Source organism: Puntigrus tetrazona, chromosome 11, assembly GCF_018831695.1.
Source record: "Puntigrus tetrazona isolate hp1 chromosome 11, ASM1883169v1, whole genome shotgun sequence".
NCBI lineage: Eukaryota > Metazoa > Chordata > Actinopteri > Cypriniformes > Cyprinidae > Puntigrus > Puntigrus tetrazona.
In genome coordinates, this window is record NC_056709.1 from 21,339,912 (window position 1) to 21,350,429 (window position 10,518).

Sequence of the window (10,518 nt, forward strand, 5' to 3'; positions counted from 1 at the left end):
ATATATATATACTTTTGATTTCTGAGGATGCATTAAACTGATTAAAAGTTAAATTAAATACATTTATAATGTTGCATGTGTTTCAAATAAATGCTGTTTTCTTTTGAACTTTAAGTTAATCAAACAATACAGAAGAAATTGTAGTACCGATTCCACTAAATGGAAAGCAACCATTTTTAACATTATTATTAGAATAAGAATTTTTTATTATAATAATAATGTTAAAAATAGTTACTTGAGCGCCAAACAGCGCATGCGTGTTAAAATGTGTCTATTCTGTGTAAAGTGATATAAACGCTACATTGAGACATATACTTTCAAAAATCAATACATCAGTTTTTAACAATACTGAAAATCAATGTGTTATTGTAAGATTTTATGTATATGTAAATAAAAATGTACATTTAAACAACTAGATAATACTACTTATTTAACATAAAATGAACATGATTATACTTTAGATACATAATAACTATTATGTTCGATCAAGTGAATAAAGAACAAGGAGGACATTTACCTGAGCAATCACTGGACTTTACATAACACCGGCACTGCTGAGCTTTCAACTTTAACCCTTAGGCTTCTGAATGTACCTCTCATCGCAGTAATACCTTTAATCATTTTAAATCAGCGAGAAAGTTTTTCCCAGCTCTGCCTCAGATGTCTAAATCAAGCGTTGCCTGGAGGGAGCCCAAAGTGTGACTGATCACTAATAAGCTTTAGTCTATTACATGTCACCGAGCAAAGCCAACGTGGCTGCTGACATCAGAACTCATGGCGGTGTCCTCATTTTGCTTAATCTTGCTTAAAATAAACCCCTTTTGTCACACCTCTCAATCCCTGTGTGTCAACACAAGCTGAATTGTTTGCTAATATCTGCCATTTTGCAAGCAAATGACAGCAGCACTCCTCCTTGAGCAAAGGATGAGGCAGAACGAGCAAAGATAAAGCTTGAGCCTTAAGTCAAATGAAAGTCAAAGCATATAACATTCAACACAGTTTTCATAATACATCTAGGAAGAGCCGGCAGAATATTCCACCCATGTTCTTTAATATGTCCCAATCCTACAGGCTAAGCCAATGGCGTCTAACGAAGAGAAAAAAAAAAAAACATGTCTACCCTAGTCTATGTCAGGAGACTCATCACTATTGAGCAGTAAAATGTACTGGTTTAATATTCAAGTCACGTATTGCGCACAGATGGGAGAGCGGTGTGTGTCTAAGGCTGAAACAGATAATAACAGTGTTAACTGAGCAACCTCTCTACATGATAACACACGAAACAAAAGAGTAATAATGTGTGTATTTAGCAAATGCACATGGTTTTCCAAGCAACAAACAACCCAACTGGATAAAAAAATTCCAGCAAGTGCGCCACTCTTAAAGGTTACATCAACCAAAAAGACATTTTATGATTGACTCACGAGGTGGTAAATGATTTATTAAAGGTCTGACATCCATTTTCTCATAAATTTTCATGCCGACAATGAAATAGTCATGTAGGCTGGCATCAAGATTTGAGATTTTTTATTGCAGTTTAACATATATTTATTTAAAGCTACAGTGAAGATTTAGGTAAATACAAAAATCTGCATTGCAAAAATTTAAAAATGTACAATATGGAGTCCACAAATTTGGATTGACTAGCCCTAACCCTAACTTTGTGATTACTGGTTTATGTATGAATTACAATTCAAGTAAATGTATTTTTTATTATTATCTTTAATTTAGCATTTAATTTAGCGATGAAACGTTTAAACATTTAAACTGTCAAAAGTGACGGCTTAAGACAATTATAATGTCACAAGAGATTTGTATTTCAAATAAATGCTGCTATTTCAAACTGTTTAATCATCATATAATTTATCATGGTTTAAAAAAAAAAACAATAGACATTACCTGTTACAAAATTTATAACAATATTAATATTAATGTTTCCTGAGCAGCGAATCACATGAAATAAATTACATTTTGACACAAAAAAAATGCAATCTGGAGGAGCAGAAGACTTTAGATAAGACTAGGCATAAGGTTAAAAATAAAAGCAGCAAGAAGGTTGGATATACGGCAAATCCTATATAAAGGAAGAGGTACCAAATAGGCAGCAAGTGATTAAAATTATTCTCTCCATGGAGAGAGAGAGCAGCATAATCTGCTGCTGCAGATGTTAAAAACGGATGCTTGGCCACTAAAGCATGACAGAAACCTAATCTCAAAACAAGCTCTTTGCTATAAAACTGTAGTACAAGGTTTCGTGTACAATAAAGACAAGGAGAGAGCGCTACAGCTTTTCCCAAATGCGTAAATTTAGAAAGGTGTGAAATTGACCCTTGCGTAAAAAGTTCTACAGCACAAAGACTATAAGAGAGACTGACGGAGGAGGCTGGGGAGGATCTGATAATATTAAGCAGTCTTCGGGTTACATAATGAAAACGAAATATGTGGATTTAATCCCACATTCCGGATGATGTGTCAAATTTTCTAAATAAATAAATTAAAAACACGACGCACTTGCCACAGACACATTACGAGATCCCTTTGAAGTGGTTTCAGAAGAAAACAAATTTGCATGCAGGAAGTTCTTTAGCTGCTCAAGTCTTGCCAGCTGCCTCTGTCAAAATATATTCCCTCAGATGTAAACACTATTCAGAGCAGTTCAGAATCATCATGTGTAGGGACTGATATCCAAAGCAATTTTAGGCTCCAAAGTAACCCGTCAATTGGATAAAACCGGCATGCCAAGTTGCAGGCTAGCCTACAATCACACCTAACCTCACGGTAAACAGCATCAGGCTCATGTGCTACATCATTTTTCAACTTCTTCCTCACGGAAGCTCTCCAGGGGAAATGTTGTGTGTACTTCGTGCAGTTTAGAGGGGGTTACATCACTTTTCTTATTACAAGTGAAATAGTTTAGAAATCTCCAAACTCCAAAGCTTAAATTCAAACAAAACTGGCCCCTGCTTAAAATTCATGAGAACGCTCTAATCAACGCGGCGCTGCCTGTAAGCTAAGCCTTTTCTGCACTAACGGCTGCGTTGCCACTTAAAACCAGTTTCTTTCAAATAGACTTAGAAGAAAAATGGATTTGCGACCAATTGTGTGAACACCAAAGTTTTAGGAATTAATATTTGCGACATTCGATCAGCAAATTCACGCTGGTACAAAAGTATTCCCTACAAGACCCGGCGGGCCTATTGTTATACCATTGCGTGACATTAATTAGACATTAAAAATCAAATGGCATGACCACGAGGCCTTTCCGTCTCAGCAGCTTCTCAAGCCAATGATCAGATGGTTGTGACATTCAATAATGGTGATTAAGAAAGAGAAGCTCTCAAATTATCCATCCATTGACCCAGATGGAGTGATTGTCGGGCCTCGCGAGGACCACCTAATGTCTCCGGGTCGATAAAGATTTGTCAGTAAACCTACAATATAACCACTGCAAAGAAAGTGGTTCAGGGAAATTGATTTTTGCAATCTTGTGCATCAGAAACGCTCAACAGTACAATGTTGCGAATAACATTCTGTTGTGAGCAACATATGCACATATTAAAGCATGAGTCTGTGAGCATCTAATGTCCCGTGAAAATATGCCTGAAAACATATGGGAGAAGTAGTCATAGATTATTATGCAAGCAATGTAGCAGTGTGTCATTTTGGTGTTTGTCGTCACATTGCAACTAACGACTTGCTAGTGTCAGAAACTACTGACAAATAGCTTTTTATATTAAGTGAATCTACTGTTAAATAGTGATTAACAGATAAATAGTGTTATCTACCAATAAATACCTGCCAACAAAAAATATATTTTGGTCCCCCTTTATTTTAAGTGGACTACTATGTACAAACATTTAAATGAATAATATGGTACAATGCACTTATTGTGCCTAACCTTACCCGTATCCAACCTCAACAGCAGCAAAAAAAAAAATATTTTGCAATACAGTACATTGTACTTACTTTTTTGATGCGAGTACATAGAGTTTAGGTCACCTAATATAAAGTGTGACCAATATTTTTAATACATATTACATATTACACTTGTCTTCTATGTCAGTGTTACACTGTAGTAACAGAGGAGCTCTGATTGTGCCCTGTCTGCACAAATATAGGGCTTTAGGACAGGAACATGGCTTCCTCCCTCGAGAGGGACATAGATCAGCCCTCTATTTATTGGTGGAGGTGACAGAAGAAAAGATGTCCCAACTTCTAGACAATTCTGCTGATGCTATTCTTTTCCCACTGTTATATTGCCTCCTCCACACTGGGCCAATGATGCAGAAAGGTGACTTATTCTTGGGCTCGGTTCAATGAAGACTTGACAAAACAAACCTGAATTCTGTGCTCCCAAATCAAAAAGATGCACACAGAGACAGTGTAACATAAACCTAAATTCATACATTAGCTTGAATGCTGGCTTAAAGGATTAGTTCACTCAGTAATGAAAATGTACTGATTTTTCACTCAAACCCATGTCATCTAAGTGTTCGTGTCTTTCTTTCTTCAGTAGAAAAAAACTAAGGTTTTTGAGGAAAAACAACAGGGTTTTTCTTCATATAGTGGTCTTCAATGGGGAACCACAGCTTAAAGGCACATATATAGTGCAAGACAAGCATTTGTGGTTAAGTACTTCTTTTTGTAGAAAATGACAAATAGATAAGACCATTATTCTTCAGCTGGGATTGTGAGATTGTTCCTCAAAAAACGTTGTTGCCACTGAAAAAAGAAAGACATGAACATCTTGGATGACGTAATAGTGAGAACATTTTTCTGAACATTTTTATTCTAGAAGTGAACTAATCCTTTAATAGCTAATTTTAGAATTTATTAAGCAAACTGTAATTTGCATTCTACAAAATTTGACTAAAATACTTTATGGAGACAATTAAAAAATGATGTAGGCAATAGTCATCCACTAATTATTTCACAGAAATGGGTATGAAATATTGATCTGAGTTGAAATGGGGGAAAAAGAGAGTGCAGAGTGATGCAGCATGAAACTAGCACACAGGAAATTGCTACTAAATATACAAATTATCAGTTAAATGTTTGACTGCAGATTTTTCCAACTGACCAATAAGAATTAAGCATATTAAATACACATGTGTGAGGTCACACTTGTTATGCAGTGTCAAGGCTTATTCCCAGGGTAAGAACTTCTTAATCAAATACGCAGCGGGGAAAAGAGGTCAGCACATCCTGAGACTCCGTGTAACTCCGTCTGGCTCTGCGGGCCCCTGTTAGAATATTCGATATTCGGTAATGCGATATATCATATGCACGGTATTGTTATCGGTTTTTTTTAAGAGCACTTTTCCAATTAACTAGTAACACGCACAACTCCGCCGTGAGCTGCGTCGAAGACACGTGTGCACTCTGATGCAAACAAGCAGGGATGAGAAGCCCATGGCGGAACACGTGAGAGACGAGCTAAACGAAAGCGCGCATTCACTCTCTGACAGTAGAGGGAGATATACAGCTGAAACAGCCGTTACCCTGGAAACCCCATAAACCCCATAAACAAAGCAGCTGCGCTACATTCTAATCGAAATGATTTAAATATCCATTCAGATTTATGTATTCACAGCAGCCTCTTTATTATTCTGTAACACTCTGCGTTCTTCATTATTTCACATTAGTTAATAAATTAGTTAAAATAAACTCCCAGTGAAAAATTATTCTAAATATGAATTCATCTTAGATAATTCAAAATCTAAGAACACGTTAAAATCAAAGTAATTATAAACTGCTTTTTTCTCTTTTTGCGCATTCATTTATTGTACTGAAATGTTCATATATTTTTGTTATGAGAAAAAAGGTATTAAAGCTGTAATATGACAACAGTTTTTTGCAAAAAACATTTCAATGCTGTGACAACGCCGTACACCTTGAGAAATGCATTAGCAATTAATTGCAACATGAAAAATTTATACAGGCATATGCCTATATTAGAATCACTGGCACTGCATATTGTACCATCGCTAACATCTGCAGACACACACAAATGAGCCCACACTTGCAGCCCCGTCCAGCCATGTCCGTTACGTCAGCCAAAACAGTCTGTGTGCCGGCGGGTGAGTGCATAGACTTGGATCTCAGCCACGCTCATGCATACCCATTTAAACACCAACACAGAACATAAAAGCATTGGCGCCCCATGCCAGTGACCTACGCCATGGATCATTTTGCGTCGCTTGAAGACGATCTTTCAAAACACTTATGGAGCAAAAACAGGGCACTTTGATCAATGTTAAAAGAGAAAATTGTTCGAGGCGAAAGTGCACCGAAAAGCACCACCATATCCTCCTGTTGGAAGACTTTCATGCAAATTAGAAAAGAAAAAATGAAAGACGTTTCAAATCAGTTCATTGTTTATAAAGGCAGAAACTTCAGAAAATTCCACGTCCAGTGTGTCCACGGGGAACAACACATCAGAATGTTTCGAAACTACAAAATCTCATCATTATGGATGATCCAGAATGTGAGACATTCAAAGCAAAGAGCTACAGAGAAGTGGCTGATGGTAATACATACAGTATTTCGGCACCGCAGAGGCTCAGATATTGCAGAGGAGTCTCATCTTCAGGCACTTCAGAAACACAAATTCAGTAAAGAGGCTTTCAGCGCTCCGAAGCCACACGCAGAATATTAATCATGGCAATGTCACACACTCTGCAGACACTAATACATCCCTGCATAGCAAACAGCTAATGAGTTTGCGGAAATAAAGCAAACAAAGGGCATTATTTATAAAAGTTTTCTTCTATTTCAGGAGAGCAAACAGACGGAGAGCAAACCCAACACCCAAACATCCTGTTTCACGGCTGCTGTTCTCCACAATGATCTCAAAACATCTCAGAACGTAAAATCTACCAAGATAATGAGCATTTTACCACTCTTTGCAAAATCGACTGGATTTTCTAGGAAAGATGCAGTTCATGTAAGTAAAAAATTAATTTGGAATTAGACTAGAGGTTTAAAGTGCAAAGACCTCCTGCAGAGGAAGGTAATTTAAGGACATTTCCATAAAAAAAGGCATCTTATACAACATTTTTTGTCCATGTCCATTTTGAAATATTAAAAACTGCATTTTAGACACAAACATTTTAGGTTGTATTTTAGCAATACTGTGAGCTGCTTTAGAAAGAAAGACATTTCTCAAAAACATAAAGTCAAATATATATCTAATCCAAGCTCAGAACTGACCGCCTTCACCATCTGATACTCTCCAGGGCTGCTGTTATAGATGCATGCTTTTTCAAACTCCGTCCCAGAGGAACTGGGTAATCACGTGTTTTTTTCGACGGCGACTCGGCAGCATGGCATGTCTCTGCTAATTGGCATGTTAATGTGTAGAGACACGGAATTAAGCATCATATTAAAATCTGTTTGGATTGTCATTACAGCTAATATCTCGGTCGTTTACAAACCGCTGTTTGAGTAATTGCGTCCTGCTGCAAGTCTCCTTAATTCAATTGCTCTACCGACATCTAAACTGTAACTTTGACGTGAAAATCTGCAATAAAGTAATATAAAATATTGATGCAGACCTGAGACGTCTGTGAAAGCATTGCAGAAGTACATTTCATCATAAGGCTATCATCACCTAACAGAATGTTAAATGTCATTTTAAAACAGTACAATAATTCCTTGACGGCTTTATAAATATTGCTGTCCTAAGCACTGTTGAATTATTAAAAATAAATAAAAAGTACTATAAATCTAGAGTTTTGGATCACATTCCTTTATGAATAAAACACATTACAATATGTGGATATTATTTTAAAATGTTCATATTTTCATGTAGTCCATTATATTTTGGCACATAAATAACACCTTACAATGTGTGCATATTAAATCTCAGGTTTGAAATATTTTATGCAAATAAATTAAAGGTTTTATATAATTTGTATAATAATTAATATGTTTAATTCCAAGTTAATTTGTCACTAGTTTCCATCTGTGGTTGTTAAGAAAAGGATTGAACATTTTTGGTAAGCTTTTACAAGCCCGTATCAGGTCGTTAAATGCAGAAGTACAACCTGTGAGACAGAAATTATGAAGCGGCACCTATTTATAGCACTGGGATTTTTTTTTTTTTTTTTTGTAAGACAAAATTCATAATTCATCAATGCTTAGGAGTACAATATTTATGAAGCTGTCAAGGAATTAATGCACTGTTACAGAACTGCACTGGAGAGGTTCACTCTACCCTGAAAAATCTGAGTTAGTTGCTCAACATAACTTTCATGTTCCTCTTTCAGCCCCGGCTCTCATGACTGACTTATTAAGATCACTACATTCATAAGCGAGATGAGACGCACACACCCGCAGACACATTTCTTGACTCTGTGCAGCTCATTAGCGGGCTGAAAGCAGCGGGGAAGAAAAGCTGGTTTTCCCTCTGCATGCTGGGCGCCTAAACCAAGAGATCAGGATTTGCAGTGGACCAGCAGAGCTTTCACAGACCATAAGCAAGCACTCAGACGAGATTTGATATTTACCACCCCAAGGCCTGCAAATTGACATAACCTTGCAAAGCGCATGTTTTTCGGACAGATCTAAGGTACTTACTAGCTTGCATCAGCTGTCCTTGGCGGCCGAAGACCTGGGAAAAGGTGGTGGGAGTACAGGTGAGAGTGTCCTCCATTGTCGGGATGTCCCACTAGGCTTGACGGGCAAGTCTCTGAATGACACGCCACGCAGAAAAGCACCGGTTTGTCGTCCGTCCCCTCTGAGAACAGCAGCTGGAGCAACGTTGCAGCTGGGTAAGAATAGCACAGAGGTTTCTGCTCAGGATGGAGAGAAATAGCCTCACTCACATGCAAGATAATGAGGGAGTGTGTCTGTGTGTGCGTCAAGGAGAATGAGTGAGAGTGTGTGCGGAGAGCGAGCTTGAAAGAGAGAGAGAATCAGAGCAATGATGTCTTGCCTTTTCCTGCCGCTCTATGATCATGTGTTGAGGTCGTGCCTCGCTGGCAGGTTTCTCCAGCCTGAGCGCGGCGGTCTGAAGCTCCTGGTCCAGCGTACTCTGTCCCGCCGACTGAGTGAGAAGCCTTCGGTTCCCCCAGGCTCAGGGTGGACTGGCGTTTGTTGTGCTCTGATCGGGTACGTGTGCCCTCTTCTCTCCTCCCTCTGCCTCGGCTCTACCCCTCCCTTTCATTGCCTTCTCTCTCCCTTCAACTCGACGATCCGTTTCGTAAGAAGCGCTGCTGCAGGGAAAAGATTTTTTTTGCAACTCTTGCAGCTCTGCTTTTTAATTCCTCCCCCTGTGGAGGAGAGAGGAGAGGTTGAAAAGGAAAGTTCATTTTGGGTAACTCATCGCAAAATATCACTTGGAGCACACAACGAGATATATTAATAAGGGGAACCTCTGGATTTATTGAACTATAGTGACCCCCAAAATGTATTTGGACACTTAAAAATGTATGAAATGTCTGCATTGTGGAAATACATCATACATCCAGTAAAACAACCTTGACAAAAACAAACTAGTAGTTTGAGTCAATACATGGGGAAAAAAAGCTAAGAAAAGTTGGGTTGGAGGAAAAAGTATAGAATTATTTTTTTGCAGATGCAACTCGGTTTGATATCTGATGCAACAACACTGTCATGTCTAGGTGTCTTCACTGTCACTTCATTGTCACAACTTTCCAAATATTCAACCAGTCTATCTAAATCTAAATTTGGTTCTTTATATGCATATATAAATATGTAGGCCTATATATATATATATATATATATATATATATATATATATATATATATATATATATATATATATATGCGCACACACACATACACAATATACACACACATATACAAACATGAAAGTTTTAACGTTATGCAGTTATATTCATTTTTCTTAAAGTAAAAATGGCTGTGGCCATTGGTAAATTCTATGGGTCTAGCTTCAGGTCTCATCCGCATTCCTGATATTTTTAGCTGTACATAGTTTGTTTTGCTACTTGATATTGAAAATTGGTGGTTCCGCATTGAAGAGAAAGGTGGATAAAAAAAACAGTAACAAGCAACAATCCTTAAAGCAAACAGGCTTAACTCTAGTGCTTAGTAATTATTTGTGTAAATGCACTGTAACATAACCTCAATTAAGTGTGACCTTCAGTTTCCTTTGCGGTAAATTATTCATCCAAGATAGCTGCTAAAACCCCCATCTAGTTGTATTTCAGCATAAAGAAATAATGATTGCTACAAAGGACCGTTTCATTCTTCCAGAAATTTAGTCAGCAATCACTTCAGCCAACAGCATTCATTTTTAGCCGTTTCCCCATTCATCAGATGGATCCGTGCAATGGAAGATTTGTGTCAGGTCAGCGTGACGTCGAATCCGCTCTCTGCCTGAAGAACATGGAAGATCTGCAATTGTAGACATATTCTCGTGTTTTAAAAGAAAACACGGTCAACCTGGTATTATGCAACACGCAGCTACATCAGCTAGTCATGAAGTTGAAAGGTGACTGGTTTACACAAGGACAGCCTGCAGTGCCAGCG

General features: G+C 37.7%; 1 protein-coding gene across 4 annotated transcripts in view; it reads right to left on the bottom strand.

Annotated features, from left to right (window-relative positions):
• kaznb (kazrin, periplakin interacting protein b) overlaps positions 1-9,201 on the bottom strand; it is a 124,846-nt gene extending 115,645 nt beyond the window's left edge. For 3 of the 4 annotated variants that reach the window (XR_006252084.1, XM_043252043.1, XM_043252044.1), the window contains exons 1-2: positions 8,939-9,183; positions 8,581-8,770 (exon numbers count right to left, since the gene is read on the bottom strand). Coding sequence is in view for 3 of the 4 variants with exons in the window: in XM_043252043.1 (XP_043107978.1) it covers positions 8,581-8,656 (76 nt within the window). In the remaining variant the exon portion in view is untranslated. Of the gene's footprint in view, positions 1-8,580; positions 8,771-8,938 lie in introns of all 4 variants that reach the window. The other variant, XM_043252041.1, reaches the window with a different exon arrangement.
• Positions 9,202-10,518: the final 1,317 nt, after the last annotated feature.